Source organism: Xenia sp. Carnegie-2017, unplaced genomic scaffold (genome assembly GCF_021976095.1).
Source record: "Xenia sp. Carnegie-2017 unplaced genomic scaffold, XeniaSp_v1 HiC_scaffold_4, whole genome shotgun sequence".
Classification (NCBI taxonomy): Eukaryota; Metazoa; Cnidaria; class Anthozoa; order Malacalcyonacea; family Xeniidae; genus Xenia; species Xenia sp. Carnegie-2017.
In genome coordinates this window covers 4,941,276-4,968,582 of record NW_025813504.1, presented here as the reverse complement: position 1 = coordinate 4,968,582, position 27,307 = coordinate 4,941,276, and the positions used below count along the sequence as shown (strand labels likewise).

Genomic DNA, 27,307 nt, shown 5'->3' with positions numbered 1-27,307 from the left:
GTGTCTTGCACCTTCAGCGCTCGTTTTGCTACAGTCATGAAAAATGCTCAATCCGCCCCAGCCTCATGTGGCTACTCTCATTTTTTTAAAACAAGTTTTTTCAAAATCATTAGTTTCATGCTAATGTTTAGCTGTATTAATACAGAAACAACAGAAAACAAAACAGATGCTCTAATCTTTATGTTGCCATCTTGTAGAATAGTTTTGACTGTTGACATATCCATAAAACTATTATCATGAAAAAATGACACAAAGTTATGCTTATTAGTTGATTTAAAACATTTCTTTTCTCATAACTTGAACTTATGTTCTTACTAAAAATAAAAGTTTGGTTATTCGTATAAACCAGAGGGTGGACACAAGAGAACTTTATCCCTTGGTAGTCTATCGTACCTTCGATATCCATGAACACCAGAACAGTGGTTGTGATATGTTCTTAAAATTAAACACGTATTCAAAACTGTCATATTCATTTTGTTCTTCAATAACCAAACCATTTTTTTTCAGCTCCTACTCTGTTCATGGGATTCGTAAGCATTTCTAACACCTCATTACACACAGGCTCTTTTAATTTCATTATGTAAGTATCGTGAGATCCGATGTATGGGTTTTCTTCACATCTTCCGATTGTATAATTCATATAACATCGCCTCTCCTTTTTTCCACTGCGGGTTAAAGCATAGGCAATATTATGTTTTGTCATCAAACGTACATTGATTTTTTCAAATCCTTCTCCAAGGTAGATATCCATATTCGTAATTGCGATTAACTCATTTGTCAGTCTCTGGTTGACATAAGAAGCGAAATGTTTGTACGTTGGCATTCCTGTATAAGGACGGACAACAAGTTTCTGTTTATTTCTTAAATCCAAGGAATTTAGGCGCTCTTCAGCGTTGTTTTGATTAAGAAAGATATGTAAAGCCTTGACATGAGGGTGATTTAGATTTCGTTGAAGAGTTTCTTCGACTTCTTTCTGCCTTTCCATCAAACGAGTCGTATTTTTTCTGTTTGATTTATCTTCCATGGTGGCAAAGCCATTATAGGGTAATTTGTCACGAGATGAAGCTGAGCAGTTGAACGAAGATTCCCCAACACATTGTGTAAATTGATCTCCATGTCAAAATTCTCCAAGATTTTTTGCTTGTTCATACCATTGAGAGCAATGAAACCTAATCCAATTATAATAATAAGTATTGCCTTAACACACCTTGACACGAATTTCTTCATATTTTCCTCGTCTAAAGTTTACATACGCGTACGTTATTTGCTATGAAGAGTAATTAACTTCACTATCGATGTCTCCTCTTATTTTACACTTAGCTTCGAAACGTTGATTGCTCCTTTGTACACTGTCCACCAAAAAATCGAATTGCCAAAAAAAAACATAAAAAATCGCCATAGAAACACTACTGTGAAGGTACCACAGGATTCATCCTGACAATCATCCTGACACTCATCCTGACATTCATCCTGACATTCCTCCTGACATTCATCCCGACATTTATCCCTACACTCAGCACAGGATTCACCACAACCATTGATAATGATGGGCGATACCGCTAGCATCGATTCGATACGATACCGATTACTTTTTCTTAAAAGTATCGAGATATCGATTACTAAAGCGATTACTTTCTCCAAATTCGAAAATAAACGTCTGAGTCACTTGATAAAGATCTGATAATGGAATTGCTAAAGTGTGGCCTTATATACTTCAACAATACGACTTTTTTATTTTTATTTTTCTTGTCTTAAATTACAAACTGTCATAACATTATTAGGTGTAACGATAAATTTTCAGAAGCTGTATAAATTCGAATTGAAAAATTTGGTACATGTTATTATTCTGAAGGCGAGATTTCGAAGTGTTTTGATTAGTAAAAGTGAATAATATATTAAAATAACAAAACAGAAAAAAAAACATGTTTCTCGAAACCAATAATGAAAAAGAAGACAAACTTACATAATAGTGAAATTTTAAAAGTAATCGAAATCCTTTTTCGATACCACGCAGTATCGACTACTTCCGGATTAGGCTCCGTATCGGGTGGTATCGATACCAAGTAATCGGTAATTGCCCATCTCTAACCATTGAGTTCTATAAGACCTGGAGGGAACCATTGAGCTCTATAAGACCTGGCGGGGAAAAGTCAACAAAATTACCATAAATTATTAGCGGGCGGCCGCATGGTCAAAAACATGGCGGATTTTGGTGGTCAAAGTCAGCGGAGAGACGCGGGTTCATGAGATAAAAATTTTGTCGTCCACCCTGATTTGACCACCATGATTGGGAGTATAAAAAATATCAAAACTACTTTCCCAACATAAACACTTTTTAAAATTATATTTATTAAACAATCTGCAAGCTTCCGCGGTTTGCGGATGCTGAAATAGCGACAGAAAAGGAAACATTTCATGACTCCAGTAAATAGCATAGTATTAGTTTTACTATTTTTTTTTAACACGATACTTGAAGAGTGTTTTTACTACTAAGTTTTAATATAAAGTTATTTTTGTCCAGTCTTGTTTGTTCTTCACTTTATCGCTCGCCTGAAGAGGCGAAGCAGCCAATTTTTCTCGAGTTTTGCAGCCATCTTGTATCATGATCAAGCTAAACTCTCCTGATTTGAATTGAGTTTACCTACCAAAAATGGGGCAGAATTTGTTCATATTTTTTTTAAGAGATAAAGTGAAAGTTTACAACAGAGTTGTGTTGAAATTGAATGCAGTGCCATGCAAAGTTAATGAGAGCTATGGTATATGTTGTATAATAAAAGTAACTATTAAACTGCTTGCCTGCTCAATTTGACTGACTATATAGTGTACACAATTATAATGGGTTTGGAAAGTTGGATTTATGCAAACAGTTTTAAAGTACTACTTAGTTTTTCTGTAAATAAAGTATTTATTGTTATAGTAAACAGGTTAATACTTCAAAACCAAGATAAAAGAAGTGTGTTGAACAATGTGCTAAGATTTACTCCTACCTTGAAATTTTTGTTCAACAATAGCTTATGATTACATCATTGATATGCATGAAAATTAAACATATTATTGTCTTATCTCAAATCCATACTTGGTATAATTCCAGGTGGTCCACAAATTCACATTGGATGCATTGGTTACAATGCAGTTGAATGTAGAAGAAGCAAAAATAGATGGCAAAGAAATTCTTTGTGTCTTATGAAGAATTAGTAGAAATCAACAGAAAGAATTCTTTAAACAAATTGTAAACAAATTTAAATTGCTCATGGTCAAGCAACCTAGTCAAAGAAGCAAAGTCTGTCTTCAACATGTGACCTTTCCAATTATGTTTAGTTTCTATGTACAAAATACTATTTTCTAGAAACTTGATTTGTAAGTCTTTCATAAACATTTTTTTTATCAAGAGATAAAAGGGACACATCCAAAGGCTTGATGGAAAATACAAAGATTTATCAAGTTGTTTATCATTTAATTCCCTATTGTTAGTTTGTACTTATAAATAATTAGTATTGGTAGCTGTAAGTTGTTCAAGCAAAACAGAAGAGTAGTAGTGCTCGAGGGGTTAGCATTTTTGAAAAATTATATCTTGTTCTTGACATACATTACACAATTCCAAAAGACTGTAAGTACAACTCAATATACTTGTGAATGAAGTATGTATTGGAAAATCTATTTTAAGTGAGGGGGTTAAATTTGAGTGCCCATGCCTGATTTAGTGATGGATGATAATCAAAAAAATTTGACCCAAGATGACTTTACTATTGAAGAACATGATAATCAGGTGATCAATTTTAATTGTTTATTGCATGATCATACACACAGTTGTCAGTCTCCTTATAGACTGAAGCGTCATTTAGAGGAGGTCATTGAGAAACCTGAGTCACTTAAGAAAAAACTTAAGAACAGCAGGATGGGAAACGGTAGACTGAGAATGAAAGTCAATATATGTTTTCTGCACTTTCTAGTTTAACAGAGGAAGGCTTTATTAATGTTGCTCAGGCTGAAATCCTTAACAAAACCCTTTCAGGAATGTCAAGGGATATATTAAATAGGTTAACACATGAAGATAAAACACGTGTTTCCTACCCTACTGAGCAAAGATCATTTGCTCTTACATTGAAATTTTCTTCCAGGAAAGCTTATGGTATGTACGTGCAAAGTTTAATTTAGCATTGCTTCATCCAAGAACAATCCGCACTTGGTATAATCCAATTGATGGTGATCCAGGATTCACTCTAAATGCATTTGTTGCACTGAAATTTAAGGCTGAAGAAGCTAAAAAGGAAGGAGAAGACCTTCTATGGGCCTTAATGTTGGATGAAATGGCAATTCGCAAACATGTTGAGTTTGATGGCGACAAAGTCTTTGGCTTTGTTGACATGGGAACTGGTATAAATGACGATGACGCACTGCCTGAAGCAAGAGAAGCCTTAGTATACATGGTTGTCGCTCTTGATTACTCGTGGAAAGTTCCTGTTGGTTACTTTCTAACTGATAGTACTTCTGGACAGATGAAAGCTGATCTGTCAAGAGAATGTATTGCCAGACTACATAACGTTGGTGTTAGAGTCACCAGCTTAACTGCTGATTGTCCATCTTCTCATCAAACAATGATGAAGATTCTTGGAGCAAAACTCTCTTCAGATAATTTTCAAGCATACATTTAGCATCCATGTGACTCACGTTTGAAAATTTATACTTTTTAGATGTATGTCACATGATCAAATTGATGAGAGGTGCATTGACCCAATTGGGAGAATTGAAGGATGCAAATAATGACCTGATAAGGTAAGATTATTTGATTAAACTAGTCAAGAGCGTAGCCAGCCCGCAAGTTTGGTCGTGCTATGTAAATTTTTCTGTGTTCACTCACTGCAAAAACAATAGATTTCTAAAGAAATGAATAATGATAATGGTCTTAAATTTACATAACACGACCAAATTAGCGGGCTGGCTACGCTACTAAAACTAGTAGAGCTACAGGATTCAGAGGGTTTGCGCTTAGCAAACAAGTTTCGCTCCTGTCATATTCATTGGCAGTCACAAAAAATGGAAGTCAATTTAGCTGTGCAAGCACTCAGTTCTTGTTAACATGATACAATATAACATAAAGTATTTAATTTGTAAAGTTAATGTTATTTCAGTTCTTTAGTTATAGTTCAGTGGACACGTGACAATCGTACGATCTTACATACTTCCTGCACATATATATTTTGTTGTTGTAAAATCAATACTTATCTCTTTGAATAAAGTTCATAATCTAACAGGTTATGGGCCAAGGAAGCCCAGGAGTAGCCCAGTAGTAGCAAAGGAATAGCCCAGAAATAGCTCAGCAGTAGTACAGAAATAGTACAAGACCGTATTTATGGATAGTCAAACAATAAAGTGGCTTGTGTTCGATGGAACAGCCGAGAACTATCCGGCATGGAGCACAAAGTTTACCACATATTTGCAAACGAAAGGTTTGTACAAAGCTCTCATTGGGAGAGAAGTCATACCTCAAGAAGTTACACCGTTAACAGTCGACGCTACAGGTGAGCAAAGGGCCGAATGGGAAACAAAAGTACGCGAGAGAAATCAACAAATTGATGAAATCAAAGAAAGAAACAACACGGTATGGTGTCATATTGCATTAGCTCTTGACAACAACAGCCTTTTATACATACGACATGACTGCTTGTCGCCAGATGGTGGCGGAGACGGAGCAAAAGCGTGGCGTATACTACAACAAAGATTTTCTAACGTAGAAAAACCAACTGTAGTAAGTCTAGTTCGACAAATATCTCGATTACACTTAGGTGAAAGTGAAAAGTTATCCGAATATTTTATACGATCACAAGAATTAATGTCTCGACTCACTGAAGCCCGAGAAAATATATCAGAAACATTATTTAATGCTCTAGTCATTAATGGACTTCCAGAAAAATTTGAACACTTCGTGGTTCAAGAAAGTTTCAACCCAGCAGCCAACTTCTCAGAACTGAGAACTCGACTACAGAATTATGAGGATAGTCGGATCCAAAGAAACCAAGGAGAAGATAGCGCAATAGCAATGCATTCTGGAAATGCATCAGGCAAAAACAAAGCCCCAATCAAGCAAAAAGGAACTTGTTATGTTTGTGGACTCCCTGGTCATTTTGCCAAGCAATGCAGTAAAAGAAGTTCAGCTTTCTGTTCAAAGTGCAAGAAAAAGGGACATCTGTCAAGAGCATGTAGGAGTCAGAGTAAAACCGAAGAACCTTCAACAAGAGGACCAAATTCATTCTGATCATACTCTCAATGCATGAACAGTGGCACTGAAATAAATAGTAACAGTAGAAGATTGAATTATATCATCATTGACACCGGTTGCACAGATCACATCATTACTAAAAAGGAACTATTCGACAACTTAAAACCATGCAATACCAAAAATGTTAAGGATCCAAAGGGAAAATTAACACCTATCGAAGGTATTGGTGACGTACCAGTAAAGCTTCTATTGAAAGATGGAGAAGAAGTAGAGATGGTACTGCGAAATGTCCTTTATGTGCCAAATTACGAAGTCAACCTACTCTCTGTCAACCGAGCTGTCAAATTTGGACATAAGTTAGTATTCAAAGAGAGTGAAGCAAAGTTGATGTTAAATCATTGTCCAGAAATTGCCCTAAACAAAAATGCAGGTTTATTTTATCTGGAGATCATATTCCAAAGATCCAGTTCCTGTAATTCCATTAAAAGCAACCAGAATAAAAGAGAAATGAAAGGAGATTTTCAACTGTGGCATCAACGCCTCGGACATTCGAACAAAGATGATGTCAAACGCACTGTTAACTGCGAAGACAAATTAAAGAAAGTGTGTGAAACATGCGCACTTGGAAAGCAATCATGCAAACCTGTACCTAAAGAAGCTCACAATAAGTCCCAGAAACCACGCGAATTGGTATACACAGATATTCTTGGTCCATTTGAAATGCCTAGCCTCAGTGGATGCAGATATGCAATTACCTTTGTGGACGAATACTCGAAGTATGCAATCGTTAAATTCATGAGCAAGAAAGCACAAGCATTTGAAAAATTTAAAGAGTACGTAGCAGAATCAGGATTACCTCGAAAATTGAGAAGCGATAATGGAGCAGAGTATACATCAAAGCAATTCAAAGCTTACTGCATCGAATCAAAAATAAAGCAGGAATTTACGGTACCCGAAATCCCGCAAAAAAAATGGAGTTGCCGAACGCTATAATCAAACTCTAGTTGAAATGGGACGATGTCTATTAATCCAAGCACAGTTACCAAAACGTTATTGGGTAAGAGCCTTATCAACAGCATCTCATATCAGAAATCTCACCGTTACTGCCAACAGCGAACAAGGTAAAAGTCCTTTCGAGCTATTCACCGAAAAAAACCCAAGATTAAATCATCTACGCACTTTTGGCTGCACAGCATACGTCATGAAAAGGAAGATCAACCTTAAGAAATTGGATTCAAGATCTGTGAAAGCAAAATTTATTGGTTACGATGACAAAAGCACGGCTTACATCCTGCAAGAATTCGAATCAATGAAAGTCATCAAAGCACGCAATGTTGTCTTCAAAGAAAGTGAAATTCAACCTTTTTCAGTAAAAGATACGATAAATCCAGAACAACCAAATCTTATGAGCCCCAACATGGATTTCGACGATGATCGTTCGAAAGATGAGAAAACAAAGGAACCGATTCAAGATGAAGTGGGGGAAAATAATGCACCGATATCTGCTGTTCAACATCAGCAAGAAGATGAAGAAAATCCAGAGGAAGAAATCTGGCTTCCTAGAGAAAGCAGAAATCGGCGGCCACCAGAAAGGTATGGATTATACTATACGTTCAACACAACTAATGAAAGTTTACAAGAACCCAAGTCTTATCATGAAGCAATTAATACACCGCACGCTGAAAACTGGAGAAAAGCAATGAAAGCAGAATATGATTCACTAATAGACAATAACACATGGACAATAGTGAACGAACCAGAGAATGTGCAAGTCTTACCAGGAAAATGGGTATATAAAGTAAAGTATGGAGCAGATGGTCAAATCGACAAATATAAAGCAAGATATGTAGCCAAGGGTTATGCTCAAGTCGAAGGCTTAGACTTTTTCGATACTTACGCTCCAACATGTAAACCCGAAACTTTTCGAATCCTGCTCGCAATGACAGCACAAAAAGGTCTACATATTGGCCAGATGGATGTTAAATCAGCATACATTAACTCCAGCATAGAAGAAGAAATTTATCTAGAACAACCAGAAGGTTTTACCAAGAAAGCAAAATCAGGACGAAAGCAAGTTTGCAAGCTAAACAAATCAATATATGGATTGAAACAAGCGGCAAAGAATTGGTATGAAGCATTGGCTAGTCTACTTGTTAAAGAAAAATTCAAACGTAGCTGCAACGATTATTGTTTATTTGTGAGAAAAGAAGAAGATGGAACATCCTCATACGTATTAGTTTGGGTAGACGATATTATAGTAGCTGGTACGAGTGAAAAAGCAGTTAATCATATCAAAGCAATGTTGAGCAAAAATTTCAAGATGGACGACCGTGGCACACTGCACTGGTTCTTAGGAATGCGATTTCTACGATCTCACGACAAGATTACCGTTGACCAAAAGAAATACATCGAATCTGTTCTTCAACAATTCAATATGAGTGATTGTAAAGCAGCAGCAACGCCTGGTGAAGTAAATCTGAAGCTAATCAAAAGCAACGACGATCAGAAGTTAGCCGATGCAAGGTTATACAGGAGTTTAGTTGGTTCATTACTATTTATTGGTAAACAAACCCGTCCAGATATCCTTCACATTGTTAATCAGCTATCAAGATTCCTAGATAAACCAGACATGTCACATTGGAAAGCAGCAAAGCACGTAATAAGATATCTTAAAGGAACTATCGATTTACAATTAACATTCTTGAAGAATTCCAATCTCGATATCGTTGGTGATTCAGACGCAGATTGGAGTGGTGATCTCAATGACCGAAAATCAACTACAGGATATTACTTCAAATTTGAAGGGAACGGAGGTGCAATCAGCTGGGAAGTGAAGAAACAGGCAACTGTAGCACTTTCGTCAACCGAAGCCGAATATCAAGCTATGGCGGCAGCTGTACAAGAAGCAATATACCTACGAGCACTAATGAAAGATTTAGGTTATCCAATGAAGAAACCAACCAACATTGGAGAAGATAACCAATCTTGTATAAAGATGTGTCACAATCCCGTAATGCATAAACGATCAAAGCACATCGATACGAAACTACATTTCATTCGAGAAAGAGTACAAAGCAAGGAAATAAAGATCAGTTACGTTCCAACCGAAGAAATGACAGCAGACATTCTTACAAAGTCCCGTAATTATATTGGCCTTTGCTGTAGTAATCCAAGAAAGAAGAAAAGTGTAGAATCGTCTTGCAGGCAGCTTTCAGTCGATTGGTTGGACTGTATCTAATAATTTGTTGAATATATTCAGAAAGCCTATCATCTAGATCTGCACTGTACTCTTGGCCAAATAACTCCAAGCCCAGCCAAATTATTCTTTTTTCCTTTTTCACTTTGTCTTCAGCTGCCTTTTTTTGCTCTTCATTTTTTCCTTCCACTTCAGTCAGTATTTTTTTTATTCTCTCCAATTCAACGTCATCAAGCAAGGCCAAAACTGCATCATTATTTTCTTCTTCTCTACTTATATTAACATGGGTATTCATTGGTATAGTGAACACATTTTGTTCTTCTTTCGAAAAGCTTGTCGACCAGACGTTTCAGACTTTGCTCTGGAAATTTATTCACCAAAACCAACACTGGAGGAATGAAACAAAAACCCGCTTCGTAGGCAAATCGGTGAAGTTCGTCAATTTGGTAGTCTGTGTCTGCTTCAATCGATTTGACAACAGCACACCGGTATTTTTTTTTCTCGTCCCATAATATTCTACGGCATAAAGTTGTAGCTCCAGAGCCAGGTTCATATTTTAAGTTAACTATTTCTACGGAACGTAAAAACTCACTTGTATTAGGATCTGAAAGCTTGATAAGGCACTGTTCTATCTTGCTTGTTAACTTTTCTTGAAGTGTTCGTTCAATACCATGTTTATGGAAAAGATTTAGTTGCTGGATGACATCACCTTTATAAAAGTCTTCTCTGACTTTCTTGATTTCATTCTGAGACCATGTGGGTGATTTTGGGCAGAACACTTCCAAATCAGTCAGGGATTTGATTCTCTTATTCAAAACAGGTTTAAGACAACCTGTTATATAAGGAAGATCGGTAGTACTGTTTGGCCCATGAAAACTGTTTTGACCCAGCATTTCCTGAACGTTTTTCTCAAAAATATCAAGTGGAAGACCAAAATATGAACTAGGATATTTTAAATCCTTTCGAATTGTTTCTTTCATAGGTTTTACTAATCTTTCACCAATGTCTTTCTTTTCTGAAATGATTGTAATTGTTTTATTGGGCTTCCTTTCCAAGGGTAGTAAACAAAATTTCAATCATATCAGCCATTTCCTCCAAAAATTCATCATTTAAACACAAAATAACCCAATGCTTCTTAGTTGGTGATTCTTCTTTAGCTGCTGAGAGAGCCTCGTAGACTTGTTTCTTTGAGAACCTAATCCAATCTTGATCATAAAGTTCTTGGCTACGCAGAATCCATGTAGTGGCTCGTTTTGTGAAAGTTGATGGGTTGTTAACGTCTCCCAAGTTTTTCAAAATCGCATGGGCAGAATCATTGGTTTTGTTCACGATATAGTAAAGGCCATCAGATTCTGATATCTTATCAAACAAATCAAAGACACACAGCCAAGGAATATATTTTAGAAAAGAAAGTTCGCTCGTTCCTCTGTAACGTTTTGGGACTTTACTTGCAATCAAAATATAGTTAATCTCTGGTTGAAGATTTTGAAGACTCATTCTTAGATCTTCACTTGTCTTTGAAGAGGTCTGGGTATCTATTGATTCTACGATAAAATTGGTCATATAAATGTTTTTAGCACAAGGCAACTTGATCAATGGAAAGATAGATACCCACGCTGGTATCGTCAGCAAAAGCTGGTTTCCACAATAGGCGTGTAAAATATAAAAATACTGAAACTGTTATGTATAGAAAATGCAAACAAAGCTGAGATGACCAAGACCGTCGAAATGTAAATGTCAGTTTTTTACAAATTTTTGTTTAACCATGCATTTTATTGCAACATACTTACCCTGTTGGAGTAATTCAGGAAGCTGTTTTTTATCATTTTCCACTGAAAAATAAAAAAAATACTCATCAATAAATTCGCCATGATAAGTGCTCTTAGAAATAATCTAATTAAATTATCTAACTCAAACCACGAAGAGAAACATTTCATCACCAAAACTCGATTTGTCATAAAAATCATGCCAGGCAAACTCATTGGCGTACTCAACTCAATTTTCCCACCCACTGGTTTGACTCAAGTGCAGTTTCTCCATCGATTCTTATTTTTTATCTTTGTGCAATTTTTAGCTACTAGTATTCATTAAAATGTGCTGTTTTCTTACTTCTCAAGCGAGTAAGTCGTAGCTGACATAAGTCAGAAATCAAAAACACTACAACGTAGAATTAAAACAAGGATGCTGATTTTAACAGTTTAGAAAAATCTCCAATGTTGGCTGAAGTTCACATGAGTACTCTGAAAGAAATGCACTCCAAATTAAACAAAAAATCCTCTTTATTTTCAGGCATGTTAAAAATTATCACGACCTTTCAGTTTCCAAACACGGGCATCGACCAATCAGAGCACTCATTTTGCTTATTTATCATGTAAAATTTGAGTGGTATATTTGTTTTTATTGATATAAAAAAATAAATTTGGCGTTAATATTAACAAAACATCACAAAAATAGCCTAAAAAACACGCCAAATTTCGATAAAATGTAGGCTGCCTTCTCTAGTTTGGATTATAATTGAACCTCTGCATAGCATAAAAAATATAGGAAGCTACTAGAGCAAAATGAAAAATAAAAACGAAGTTATTTAGCTATCTTGTTGATTGTTTACATGAATAACAAAACATGCATACATTATGCATCATATGATTTTGAAAAATTTGATTGCAAAAACACACAAGTTTTAGCTGAATTGCCTCAATACCAAACTATCAAAACACATTAGTCATCAATTTTAATGGACATATATTTTAAAGCGAAAAAAGTAGAAACACTGACGTCTTTAACAGGGACGGATCGAGGATTTTTCAAACATCAATCATTGGACGTTGAAGGCATTTCGCACCCTTGGGGGTCCGAGGCCTTCTCTTCTGTGAAATTTTGAATTTCAAAGACCTGGAAATGCCATTTCTAGCGTTTAAGAGGAATGCAAAATGCTTCTTGTGGGCATCATTTTGGCGTAAAAACAACACATTTTGCTTACGTTTTTTTCAAAGAAATTGAAGTGAATGTTTAAATGTTTTGCTAAATATTTAGACTCATTATCATGCCAAATATATGGCTCATTAGCATGCATAGGAACATAAAATTTACTTTACATGCTATTCCAAAAAAGAGATAGTCTCTAAAAGTTTCAACTAAGTTATCAGGCATAGACCAGCTAGAGACCCCCATTCACACCTCTATGTAATGAGTTAAGTTAGAAATGAGATACTACAAGGAACTGCTCAAAGATATAGAAAAGCTCGAACTCGCAAGTTTATTGTAACCCTTTACCCATATCCACATACAGTGCCAGGAAATTCACCTTTTGAGAAAAAACTCAAAATTTGTATCTGCCAAAGATTAAACAAAGATTATCAAAGTAAAATTTTGCAATTAAGGACAGCTTAATACCATTAATGATTATTAGGCAATTCACTAGACTATTCTCTTCTGTAAGTTTATGCAAGGTGTGCCATATAGAAAATATCAGTAGCATTGTATTTGCAAATATAAACAGAATGTAACAAATATGCCTTTAATCATATATTTAAATGAATGTTAAAATTGGTACATGTGTCATGCTTACTGGTCATGATGAATATCTTTTCGTATAATCATAACTTTTTTAAAGGTAAATCTGAAGTAAGTTAGTTTAGAAATTATATTGATCATCAGTAAAATTATCTAGTGATCATAAAAATACTTTGCTGTTTTGCCAAATTTCAAGGTTTATCTGCATATGCAGGAACACATATTTCCTTTATAGAAAATGCTTTTCATACATTAATAGCCCTTTGGAATTTATGGCAAACAATCTGGTATGAGCCGTAGATCATCACACCTTGACATCTCTACATGAGATGTTTATTTAGAAAAGGGGACAATATGTGACATGGCACAATATTTCATGTATGTGAAATACTCAGCTTTAATACCATTCCAGTCAAATTGTCAAAATAAAAAGCTCCGTGGATCGAAAAGACTAACAGTCACAGGTTATTTCATCATAATTGACTAAATAAAGACTAAGCCCCATTACTTTAAGTGCAACAATACTTTTCTACGTTTACTCTTTGAATAAAATCAGAAAAAGGCTTAGGTAAAAAAGTGTTTCTTTAACAAATCTAGCGTAACGTGTAGCTTCAATTAACGTGTAGCACGTGCAATTGACGTAAATTGGCCTCCAGACACGTGTGTCTGGATGTCAAATTTGGCTTCAAAATATTATTAGGCTTTTCTATCACAGGTAGCCTTCCATCTATTATGGTTCAATGTCTTGGCCAGGCATTTACAATTCATCCATAAATTTTTCACCCACTTGAAAAAATTCACAGTCTGGACAGCAGCATTCATGTCAATATTTGAATTTGTATAAGATTTTCCTAAATTCCATCAGATTGTAGTTTCTATAACGCTAAAGAAAATTACTATGAAACGATCAAACATTCAATTCGGATAGTAAGCTTGACTATGTTAGCTCAGTTGGCTATCAGTCGAAATCGATCAAACCAATCACAATAAGACAAAAATTTAAACGAACCAATTACACGATAGCAATTGGACTCCATTATCGGTCCGGCCACCTCACTTATCGGTCGAGATTATTCCAGATCGTCCACTGAACTGGCTATTGACCAATGGAATGGCTTAAATAAGCGCTCTTGAACTCCGTTAACGGTCGAACCAGTCGAGCCACTCCGCTTATCAGTCAGCCAGTTAATATAATTCCAGATATGTTAAAATCTACTGATCTGTTTACTAAGGTGGTATTTATATAAGTTTTCATGAATAAAACAGAATTTTGACGATGAAATCCAAATGATTACAGAACGGGAATTTAATGATCACAAAAAATTGTACTCATTAACTTTGATAAATAATTTTTGAACTATAAACATCAGTCGCGTGACTGATTTGACATACCCTAGAACCGCCCTTGGTCGTTAAGAGGACGTGAAAACAGCTTGTTTCACGTCGTAAAAAAAAACACTAAGAAGACGTCGCAAAGATGGCGGAAGTAAAGAAACCGAATATTTACGACAGATTACGCCATAATAACGTCGTCTTAGACTTCGCGTCCGCGAATCAAAATGCAGATTGACTTTTTTTAAGACGATCGTCTCAAAAACTCACTGCGCCAAATGTGTTCGAAGAAATAAAAAATGTCAGCAAAACGTCAAGCGCTAGACAAAAAGTTAAAACCATTTCTACTTTTCGTCGAGCGCATGACGATTTTGTTAACGATTTTGCTGACGATTTGGTTTTAATTCGTACTGCGATGATGCTAGCTATGTGTTTTAGTTCGTACTAATTTTTAAGATGATCATCATAAAAATCGTCTAGTGGAGATCCGCTTTAAATAAGTTTAATATATCATGCTCAACTTAACGAATAATTGTTAAATAATAGGAACTATTCTAAAACTATCATTTTCAAATGCACCAAACTATAATGCTGCATCACCTAGGTCAACTATAAAATATAAATTATGAACTTAAAACTATAAACCCACAGGACTGACCTTTCCATTCTTCGTATTTTCCTGATAGCTCCTTTTGCATCATTGGAATATCTCCGGGGTTCAATTTTTTTGTACTTCCGCACATTCGAACATATGCAATATCGTTGCCCTTTTTTATATCGTACAAAACATTTAGATTGAATTTTGAAGCTTTTTCTGCAAAAATAACAATATAGATCGCATGTGAAAAAGCTAGATAATGATAGTGAAATGTCGTGATGTGTTAAGTGGTAAGAATAGCGTTAGAAGTTCGTTTGCAGTAATATAAGTTCGTTTATTTCATTAAACAGTGCCTTGTATGCATGAGCACAATATGAAATAAAGCGTTGCATATAACTTTTAAATGCAGACTTAATTGCTAGCTCTGAAGCATATAAGTAGCGAATAGACTATTTTCGATGAATTGTTGTGATGTGATTAATCCGACAACACGATTTATATTTGCCTCACTATAGTATAACGCCATGCTGGCTATACAAACATGAAGTCCACAAAGAATTTATGCAGTTCTCACGTAGTGGTCATCTCTGCAGGCATGCAAAACAACCTTCAAAAACGACCAAAAACTACAATTGAATAACACAATTATTTATCTGACTGATGACAGTTTTTGCGCTCATCACGATGAAAACATTGTCAATAACTTACTCCAGTTCTCTGATCTTTTCCATTCTTCGATAAAATACATATGATCCTTGCAAACCTTCCAGTTACGATGCACTTCAATTTCCACAATGTACTTGTTAGTTCTACTACCTGATTGTTCAACTGGGATAAAATAAACTTTTACTGCTTGCTTTTCCGCATTAGACATACTATCGACACCATTCTTAACGTGAGCATCCAGTACAGTGTTTAATGATTTGTTAATTGAATCCTTCAATTTTTCTACTTCGAGGCCAACAACTTCGCCGTGTTTGTAATTATCGCGTTTGTTTTCTGAGTCCCCGATTCCAAAATAAATTGTTCCATTATTACCTGCATTTAGAACTCCAGTTATAAATGGGCGAGCTATTTCCATCATTACCCAAGGAAGTCTTTGGGGGTTTCCTTTTGTAAACAATTTGATCTCGGTTTTTACATCTTCTGCATCGCAAAACACCGCTCCAAGCTCATATTTGTGATTGGCGGCTTCTTGTCCAAATGGTCGTCGAGTACCTGACATACAAATGAAACAGGAGTTGAAAACAATGCAAATGTGTTTAAATACTGAGAATTACTTTTAAAAATGGCTTGAAACAGCCAGATATCGCCGTTTAAGCATTATGAAAACGTTTGCAAAGTCTAGGAAATATAAAAATATGAAGAGACCATAATCGTAGCATTATATTCAGCACACATTTTATATTTACATCTCAGACTTTACAAGAAAAGCAGTGTCTTGCTTATAAATACATTTTGTACAAAAAAAAAACAATGTCATTTGTCAAAGTGCAAACTAAGTATTTGCGTGGTTCTTATAACGTTCGTAATTGATATACTAACAAAACTTTGGAACGTCAGTGTGTTTAGCATCACCATCAACAGCTGCATCGCAGAAATTTTTTTCAATTAGTAATTGCTCCTCCTGCTTTTCACTATTTTCCTGTGGCAGACTTGTCTTTGGTGCTTGAGGAAGACTTTCTTTACTTTTAAATTTGACATTGACTAGGCAATCTATATAATAAAATGTTATGAGAAAAATGAAACAAATCACATATAATGCTTTCTTGCAGTCATTGTTTATACACATTCTATTTCGCAAACCAGTGACAGGGATCTCGTTGGACAGGGATCTCGTTGGAGTCATTAAAAGCTGCCTCCCTTTCTTCGTAAAACCAAAGATTTTTCAGAATTTTAAGTGATTTCAGAAATTTGAAAATAGTTTTAATGTAGAGGAATTCAGAAAAAATGTTGATTTCAAGAGCAGTTCTGGCAAAAACGTGATTATAAATAATTTACGTTCTTTCAATGTGCTTTTAATGCCATCTATTTACCCTGTGAATGTACCTTTGAAAACAAATAAAATGATTCATGGAATTTTACACAAAATCTAGGAACTTCTGAAAGATTTCCAACGAATTTTTAAACATTGCATAGTACGCAAAAGTTCAGTTTGGCTTAATAAAAACGCTTTGTTTCCACTCCACAACTAAATTTCCGCTACTGTTGCAAACATCAGAACTTCAATTATATTTTTGTGTTCTTTATCACAAAGTTAGAATCTCTGAAGAAGTTATTTTTGTAAGGTTTTCAAATATTGTTTTTGAATAGACTACAGTTTATTTACACGAGATTATGTTGTAAAAAAATCACTTAACCTTTCTTATTGTTGAGAGACCATGTTTTACTGAATATGCGAGCAGAACCAGAAGTCATATGGATAACATTCTGTGAACAAATAAATAAGGGAAAATGCATGTTACATGCTGCAAACCTAATTGCAAATTTCTACACAATTAAGAAATAATTGGTTGCAATTACAGCAAGATTGTGATAAAAAGCATACGCCGTCTTCATTTCAAATGCATTGAGAAAAAAAATAAAAAAAATCATTACGGAAAAAAAACAACAAATAAATAACCATCAATCCAAATCATTAATACGGGATGGGGACTGGTCTACAGCAGAAAATAAACATCTAATCAGACAAAAAATTGGTAATTTGGCTTTTCTTTGTTTCATTTTGCTGTATTAGCAGTCAAGGGGATAGAGCTGTTTTCAAAAAAGCTATCAAAAATGTTTATTTTGTCAAAAGTTTACCTGCAGTACTTCCCACATTTCTTTTTCTGTTGTTGTACATTCCGTGAAAAAGACATCCTTTATTAACAATAATAGTTACATATAAAAACTATAATTGATCACTTAATTTCAACCGTTCAGCCACAGGGAGTAAACAAAAAATTATAAATTGCATGTTTACTTAAAGAAATAGTCTCACGGTAATGCTTGCACGCAACAGCGCTTTTTGGTGCACCCTAAAATGGCGGTACATTAGGTGGTCAGCGACATGTCTACTTCGATACATCGAGGATATATCGACGTAGACAATCGATATATAGACGGCAAAACGCGGTAGTCCAGGAAATAAAAAAAAAAGGATTGTTTTAAATAAAGATGTATTCATAATTAATATAATTAGCCAGAAACAAGTTAGCTCGTTTGTCCATCGATTTATGTACAAAAACTTGTACGTGGATCGAGTTGCTTTGTATAGCAGTTTGCACTACACCCTGTTCTTCATGATCAGGTTATTGAGCTGGTGATCCGTAATAGTTTAAATCCTTTAGATCTTATTTAAATTCCAACATTTTGTGCACTATTTTTAAGCCCTTAATAACCGAACGCGAGGTCTTTGTGGAGAAATATCGGACCAAGGTCTTTTTGTACAAAAAGACAGAGATCCAATATTTCTCAGTAAAAACTGAGAGAGCGAGGTCATTGAATGTTTTATTATATGGCATCATTTGACCTGAAACGAAGCTTGCTTTCTTTCTCGTCCTTGCTTTTTTTACGGGTTGGCTTTCACTTCTCTAGTTTTCGACCATAAAAAATAAATTTGAAACAAATTGTATCTTCTGTTTTCCAAGTCTTTTTCCTTCGAATTACATTCGTAAATGGTTTTTGTTCCGTTTATTTGCGTTTTGCTGTATGCATTACAAAGTTTGTTTACATTTCATTGTAAAATTACGTGCCTTGGACAGTTGTTTAATCACCGGAAAATAACAAGACCAGCAAAAATATTCCTGAGCCATTCAAAGCGCTTCATTTAGCCTGACGTGACGCTTGCAATAAAGTAAAGTTAATTAATTATGCAACTCTATATTCGAAGGTGGAATGTCATTAAAGCTGGATTTCCACTTCCCGGTAAGGACGGTAACGGTAAACGGTAAACGGTACACATGAAGGAAATTTTCCGTTTATTAATTTCCTCTTGTTTTGGCGGACATTTTAAAACAGATGCGCATCATCATGGCTAAACTTAGAACAAAAACATTAATGATGCTGTTGCTATTGAAAAGAAGAATGCAACTGCGAAAAAAATACAAAAAGAGAATGTGGGTTCGAAGAATATTTCAGGAAAGAAAGCAAAAAGGAGAGTTTCACCTTCTTGTAGAAGAGATGAGACTTTTTGATAGGGAATACTACTTCAAATACTTCAGGTTATCCGTATCCCAGTTCGAAGAACTTTTGCAGCTTGTTGCTCCTAAAATCGCCAAGTGCAGTGAAAAAAGAGAACCAATATCTCCGAGTGAGCGGCTCTCAGTTACTCTAAGATACTTGGTCACTGGAAAATCTCACGCTTCGCTGTCAAGCAATTTCCGTATACATCCTACAACTATCAGCCGTGTTATAAGAGAGACCACGGCAGCTATTTGGGATGTTCTTTCACCCATTTACGTTAAGTGTCCCGAAAGTGAAGTCGAATGGAAGAACATTGCGAAAGATTTTAATCGCAAATGGAATTTTCCACATTGCTTGGGGGCAATTGATGGCAAGCACATAGTCATGCAAGCTCCAGCAAGATCAGGGTCGAGTTTCTTTAATTATAAAAAAACTCACTCAATTGTTCTTTTAGCAGTGTGCGATGCACAATACCAGTTCACCCTCGTAGATATCGGAGACTCGGGCAGAAATAGTGATGGAGGCGCTTTTTCTAGTAGTAATCTAGGATATTCAATAGAACATGATCTTTTGCATCTACCCAGAAATGAGAAGATACCTGGATCAGAAAACAAATTTCCTTATGTTTTTGTTGGGGACGAGGCATTCCGTTTGTCTGAGCAACTGATGAAACCCTACCCACGCGAGGTACTCTCTTTGAAAGAGAGGATTTATAACTATCGTTTGTCTAGAGCTAGGAGGGTCATTGAAAACTCATTTGGCATAGCTGCTGCACGTTTCCGAATTTGGCGACGCCACATTATTGGTAAAGTTGACTTGGTCGTTTGTACAACAAAAGCAGTTGTGGCATTGCATAATTACGTGATGCATGGCAAATCTTTTTGGGCAAGTAGGTACTGTCCTCCAGGTTTTGCAGATACCGAAAACAGCTATGGATTTAAAAAAGGAGCCTGGCGCAACGAAGTAGAAGCATTTCATAGCACAGCTGGGTTGGCTGACATTCAACAACTTGGTTCTAATAATTACAGTAAAATAGCCAAGAGAATACGAGAAAATTTTTGTGATTATTTCATGTCTGAGGCAGGGCAAGTACCATGGCAATTGAAGCATGTCACAGCAACACATGAATGATACAAGTTATCTTTAACTGGGTTTGACAATTGTTGGAGCATTCATTAATGAAACATGTACATATGAGTAAAGTAGAACATATATAATGTGTAGAAAGTTTGTAATTTCTTAAGTTTTAAGTATGCTAGTTTTCTAATAAACTTGTATAAAAATACCCACATATAACCAGAATTTTAATGCTCTAATCGTGATAAGGCCTTCAGAAAAAGCAACTGTAATTATAAATGACAAAACAACAAGCATCAGTTGAAAACCAATTTACCTTCAACAAAACACACTAGAATTAAATAAAACAAGAACTTAAACATCAAAATGGTATTTATAGTTCCAGTTAATGCAGTTATATAGCATGCAGTTAATCATTCATCATCAATGTCAAAGCTCATTAATACCTCTAAAAGTTTGATTCTAGCTCTCTTGTTCTTCTTAGATGAGAGTTGTTTTAAAGGTGCCACCAGACTTTTACAAAAAAGTAAATCAGAATCATTTGTGTCTTCACCAGATTTATTAATGTCTTTGACTATTGCTGCAGTAAGAGCTGCATTCAAAGGGTCATCATCTTCTTTTCGTTTTCGAGTTTTCGTTGAGGCTGCTATGATTTCTGAGGATGGTTTGGGCTTGGGTGATGGATTTCTCATTCCAGGTGCAGCAATTGCTATTTCATTGGAACTGCCTGAGGATACTTGAGTTAAATCAAATGGTGACGATGATCGACTATCTGATAGTCTGGGTACATTCACATTGCTTGTTGATTTTCTATTAGAAACACTATCTCTAAGGAAACTCAATTCAACAAAGAAGGCACATGTGGGTAACTTTTTTGCTTCTGCTCCAGATCGTGATTCCAATTCTCTCTTTTCAGACACTTTCGGAAACTTTCTCTTAACCTTTTGAACTCATTTTCTGCTTCAATTGCTGAAAACATATGGGTAAAATAACTAATTGTTGTCAAAAGCATACCAAGTCACAAATTTAAAAGAAAGCACAACACAACATGTGGTGTGCAATACTCGCAATATTTTTATACACATCTGGTTTAATAGCAAAAAAATAAAAGCATCTGCAAATGAGTTTATGAACAAAATATCAATATCATCTGAAGTTTTGCTATGGACTTTACATAACTAGGACAAAACTAACAATATGGTTTTTTAGATGTAATGCTAGGTATGCAAACACACAGGTATAAACACATGAAATGGCATGTAACAAAGTAAAAACATGAGAGATTTTTCATTTCTGGTTACCACAATAAACATGATAAGCTTCCTGCTTGTCATTTGTTAAAGGATGCTTTGTCATTGATGCATATTTAGAGACTGTACCTTGCACATGGAGTTGCTCTGAAATTTTTAACCATGCTTGTTTCTTCATAACACTGCTCTTGAACCCTTTGGACTTCAAATCCCATAGGCAAGGATAATTCCTCACTTCATCAATCAAATTACTACTGAAGTGATTCTGACTTTGTAAAGAGTACTCGCTCTCTTCGTTATGTCCAAAATTATCTATCGTATTATCACTGGTTTGGCTAAGCAGTTGCTGCTCCTTGGAAACATCTTCAGTCGCCGTCATCTTCTGCATTATATCTTGATCCAATATATACGTGGATTCTTCAGATCCAGTAAATATTTGGCTACCATAATAATTGACATGCGGATTGCTTCTCTGAAAACTTAATAATTTTGTGAGCATCAATTTAGTATTATCCGCCATCTTGCTACTACCCAGGAGTCAATTTTTGTGGTATAATTTGATTGGCTAAAAAGTGAAACGGTATGAATTCCGCGGAAAAAAGTTGACTTGACTTCAACTTTTAAAATTGGAAAGCAGTACGGTGTGCATACCGTTTTGCGGTGCTACATTTTCTACTGCGCATGCCTGTACCGTTTGGCGGTTACCGTTTTCCGTCCTTACCGGGAAGTGGAAATCCAGCTTAACACAAGCACGCAAATCATTACCGTGATTATCATTCATTAAAAAAATTAATGTAGTACGTGAGCAGATTAAAAAGCTGACGCACTGACAGTAAAAGAATATGAGTATAAAAAGGACTGTAATTTTCCATAGACAACCTTTTCTTTAGCGTAATAGTAACTAAAGACAACTAATAGCATTTCGTCCGCAGAAGGCTGCCCTTTTCTTAAGTTATACTTTTTTTAATTGTACTATTGAAGTTTTGGTTGTCAACATTTTATTTTCGTCGCCCTTATTCCTTAACAGTATGAGGCTTCATTTCTGCAACATTTCTATAAGAATGAAAAGCAAGGACCCTATAACTATAATTCAATATGGTGGGGGGTGGGGGACTAATATCTAACTCTTTTTATTATTAGTGTGCACATTTCCGTTAATAATATAAACATGAAAGTAAAAGCATTTCTATATTTGTGCTGGTCTGTCTGTACAAATGCTCACGATGCCTATCACTATCCCTTACGTTAAACTCGTTTTCCTTAAAGACAGGAAGCATTTCTTCTTTGTCGATTTCTTTTAGTATACAACAGACGCGCTCATATCCTGTTTCTTGAACGTGTGAATCCATAATTCGCTCTCTTCTATAGCGGTCCTTGTAAACGACAAAATATTCATTATCACTTTATTTGAGATTGTTTTTTATGATCATTGTCGCACATAATAATTATCGCTTTCAATTAGCTGACAATTAATAAAATGTGGCAGGTAAAACGACCTAAAAGTCTAAAATTACTCCATGTTGAAATTTGCAGTTATTGAAAATGCAAATGCAAATGCCAGTGGTGCTAGCACATGCTATTTCAATTTACTTTTTCCGCCCCTAGAAGCTTCAGTCAATTTTGATATTAGTTGATTGCGGTACATAATGATTTTAAAAACACTAGTAAAACAATCGCAGAGCAAAATGACTCTCTACTAAGCTGTCTCCTCTCAGACAGCTTAATAATAATTCTTGTGTATGCAATAAAAGACTGTCTAAATTTCAATAGGTATTTTGTATATGTAGCTAAAGTTTAGGACTTGAAGAATCCAGTTACATGGTTTTAACATGCGATATTTTAGTACAAAATGTTTAAGTTTGAAGATTTCAAGTTTATTTTGATTATTGCTTAAATGTTGGAATAATTTTTCCGATTAGCAACAGCAAGAGATTCTTGGTATACTGAATAAATAATTTGTCCTTGCTACTCTTCCTCCCACAGTCAACAGCTTACTAAACTTCAACTTTAGTGGTGAGCGTGCTTAGTAAAGTTTTTCAACATCCTTTGCCAAGTGCTATGCGTCGTAATAATTCCAATGTATTAATTAATCAGCGGCCGATCTAGGGTATGTATCAAGTCAGTCACGACACTGATGTTTATAGTTGAAAAATTACTTATTAAAATTAATTAATACAATTTTTTATGATCATTAAATTCCCGATTTATAATCGTTCGAATTTCAATGTCAAAATTCTGAGTTAGACATAAAAACTTATATAATTATCACCTTAATAAACAGATCAGTAGATTTTAACATATCTGGAATTATATAAACTGACTGACAGATAGGCTAGGGGGCTCGACAAGTTTGACCAACAACAGAGTCCAAGAACTCTGATATAAGCCATTCCAATGGGCAAGAGTCAGACCAGTGGACGATCTGGAAATTCTCTACCGATAAGGGACTAATTGCTATCGTGTTATTAGTTCGTTAAACTTTTTGTCTTATTGAGATTGGTTTGACAGATTTCGACTGATAGCTAATGAACTAACATAGCCAAGCTTACTAACTGAATTGAATGTTTGATCGTTTCATAGTAATTTGCAAAAATTACAATCAAAGCCACAACTGGAATTTAGGGAAATCTATTACAAATTCATATATTGAATGCTGCTGTCTATAGTTCGATTTTTTCAAGAGGGTGAGAGATTTATGAATGAATTGTAAATGCTCGAGCAAAGACGATCTCGAGAGAGACATTGAAGTTTTTGTTTTTGAAAAGCAACAAGCCATCATTGTTTGTTTAGAGATTTCTGAGAAGACATATACATCCAAAATCGTAAGCAAAGGGTAACTAAAGTGTAAGCATGACTGTAAAATATCCAAATCAATGTATGCGAGTATGTGATGCAATTTATGTCAATGTGGCGTAAGGTAAGCAGATTCTTGCTTTTAAAATTGTTGTTGCTGAAAGACTTTTAGTTATGATTTCTTTGGTACTTGGGCAAAATCCTGCTTTCCTTCAAATGTATTTCAGTGGACAAAAAACATTGGTGGCCATAAGGTGCAATGCTGTTATTTACCTTATTATAAATAAATTTTGTGGATTTTAGTTTATGGTGCTAAACATCGTTTAAAATTTGAGAAAATTAATATATAACATGAGAAGGAGTTTACTATAAATGTAACCAGTGATTATTAGTTTTTCTGATACATAAAATATTTTATTTTGACAATTGACTGGCATAGTATAATTTAGTATTAACCTGAGCAATTTCCCATCCATGAAATTTCCATGTCACATATTGTCCATCTCTAACGGAACACCTCATGTAAAGATGTGAAGGTGTGTTGATCTAGAGCTTAGAACAAATTGTTTTCTGGAAATTCCTAAGGGCTGCGTATGCAGGAAGAACATTTTCTATCAAGTAAAAATGTTTTCCTAGGTATGTAGATAAGCCTTGAAATTTGGCAAAACAGCCAAGTATTTGTCATGATCAATAGGTAATTTTTCTGATAATCATTATAATTTCTAAACTAAAGTATTTCAGTTTTCCATTTTAACTCATTTCGATTATATAAAAATATGCTTATCGTAAGCAGTAACTAAGCGTGATGCATGAACCAATTTTAACATCTCTAGTCATCAACTTTTTGTAATGTGTACTTGTCATCTCATGTAATTATATGATTAAAGGCATGTTGGTTATATTCTGTTTATATTGGCAAATACAATGCAACTGGTTATTGCTATAAAGCAGCTTACATATAGACTTGCAGTAGATAATAATATAATGCTTAGTAAACATGAATAACATTAGGCTGTCTCTTAATTGCAAACTATCACTCTGAGAATCTTTTTAAAACTATGGCAGAAAAAACTTGTGAATTATTTTCTTAAAAGGCGGCTTTTTTGTCACTGTATGTGGAGATTGGCAAAGGGTTAGACTTAACTTGCATGGTTTCAAATCTGAGCTTATGAACTGTCCCTTGTAGTACCTCATCTCTAACTTAACTCATTACATAGAGGTGTGAATGGAGGTTTTTAGGGGGTCTGGCAAAATGGTAAAAAAATTTTTAAAGCCTATGTCTTTTTTGGAATAGCTTTATTGTATAGTAAATTTATGTTCCTAGGTATGCCAATGAGCCTTAACATTTATCAAAACATTCATTTTTGAAAAAACGTTAGCATAATGTGTTGTTTTTACAAAAAACCATGCCCTCAAAAAATTTTGTATTGCTCTAAAACGCGCGAAATTGCATTTCTTCAATTCAAAATTTCCACGGGAGCATAACCCCTGACCTCTAAGTGAAGAACGCCGGAGGCATTCCATGACTGATGTTTGAAAAGTATTAGATCCTCCCCTGCAATAAACTTTGACTTGCACGTTCTTTAAATTTTTTATACTAAAACCACGTTTTGTTGTTTTGTTTATATTTTTTGCCAAGAATGTTTTCAGTAATATCCATGATAGATGTGCACAGTGATTCTATGGGGTGCCAAATGTTACAAAATCATCACGGAAGATATGTATGAAAATATATTAGGCATAAATTGAATAAGTTGTTAGGAAATAATATATGTAGATTGCGTGCACTTATGAACAAAATACAACTATTGTTGCTTGTTGACATATTCAACTATCAGGTAAGGTTTTGTAATATTTGCGCTGCTGTGCTTGTGCTTTATTTTTATTTTTCGTTACCGACAGCAGGATCATGTTACTTTAAATCATTGTGATCTTCTGAACAAATCTTTGTAATAAAAGATTTTATAGATCCTTAGTTCAATGAGTAAATTCCAAATGTTAAAAAAAGCTGGCCCAGATCGGAAAAGTAGATCTAAAAAGCCAGCCCAAGCTAAAATCAATAAACCTTGTCTATTAAGTAATTTTTATCAAGGAGGTTAGCATAATGTTATCAAAAAATTTACAAGTTAAAAAAGAATATCAAAGTTTTTTCAGAGTTGAAACTGTGAAGATCCAGAAGTAAATTTACGAAAAAATTTTCTCGTGTAATTAAAATCAAACGTTTGCACTTTAATAGTAAATCAATGTGATTACGCTATATTTTTCATGGTAGTTGTCTTTCTAATGTCTGATGTTGTACATTGCAGATTTTCCCTTTATGTTTTTATCTATATTATCACGATTTACAGCATTTTTATAAACGACAAAACCCTGCACACAACAGGAATGGGTAAAATTGGCAAGGTTTGCATTTTTGGGTAACATGATGTTTAAATCTCAGACAATATTATCCATTTAAAGCAAAGAAAATTAAAGCACAAATACAACACTACCAACATGCTGCAAAACCTTACCTAACTGAATCTTTTAACAAACGACAAATGTTCTCGTCCACGACACCACTATTAAGAAATTTTTGTTCATAAACTACCAACAACATGCGGGCATATTATATAATATTATGTTATTCGCCTCATATATTATTCGATAACTGACATGTTACAAGCTGATAGGACCTGTAAGGTGTAACACGAGAACTAAAATCTAAATATCCATATTTTCTCATACAAAATTCAACGCAGTGATTCAATGCCAACTGTGGCTTTCTTATCTTGCAACTGGAAACGTACCATAATCACAAGTTATCTGATAACCATATGAAAGCTTATAGTCTTAAAAAAAATTGCACGAAAATCAGTTTGTGTATTCCTTTAATGCCTCTTTGATTTGGTGATAATATATCAAAATATACAAAATGGCGCTTTGACTTCCATCTACAAAAGCCATATCGCATTTAAATTGCATTTTGTATTAAAGTGTAAACACATACCGTTAAATGCTAAGTGAAGTGCGACGTTCAATTGTAATTTTTTATGTTATCGCTCTGTCTTAAATAAAGAGCATGTTCGCCTTGGTTCAACGAATATAATGCCATGTTTTGCCTCTATAGAAACATCGTAGAGAAGCGTCCTTTCACTTTCTGCGGCTTTGGTCATGTGAGAGTTTAT

At 34.9% G+C, this 27,307-nt stretch overlaps 2 protein-coding genes across 3 annotated transcripts; both read right to left on the bottom strand.

Moving 5' to 3' along the window:
• Positions 1-255: 255 nt before the first annotated feature.
• LOC124455668 lies at positions 256-1,340 on the bottom strand. Its single transcript, XM_047006309.1, has one exon. The coding sequence runs from the start codon at positions 1,022-1,024 to the stop codon at positions 482-484; it is 543 nt and encodes a 180-aa protein (XP_046862265.1). The 5' UTR covers positions 1,025-1,340; the 3' UTR covers positions 256-481.
• A 7,659-nt stretch (positions 1,341-8,999) lies between these two features.
• Positions 9,000-27,288, bottom strand: LOC124455679. Of its 2 annotated transcripts, XM_047006317.1 has the most exons (9): positions 27,130-27,288; positions 22,592-22,720; positions 17,659-17,715; positions 17,217-17,286; positions 16,402-16,572; positions 15,565-16,074; positions 14,917-15,072; positions 11,204-11,245; positions 9,000-10,957 (listed from the first exon to the last, which is right to left on the bottom strand). In XM_047006317.1, exons 2-9 carry the CDS (start codon positions 22,694-22,696, stop codon positions 10,449-10,451), a joined length of 1,620 nt encoding a protein of 539 aa, XP_046862273.1. In that variant the 5' UTR covers positions 22,697-22,720; positions 27,130-27,288; the 3' UTR covers positions 9,000-10,448. The 2 variants fall into 2 exon arrangements, 1 of the variants encoding a protein (XP_046862273.1); XR_006951983.1 differs by lacking the exons at positions 9,000-10,957; positions 11,204-11,245; positions 14,917-15,072; ... (2 more) ...; positions 17,217-17,286; positions 17,659-17,715 and adding an exon at positions 22,109-22,400.
• Positions 27,289-27,307: the final 19 nt, after the last annotated feature.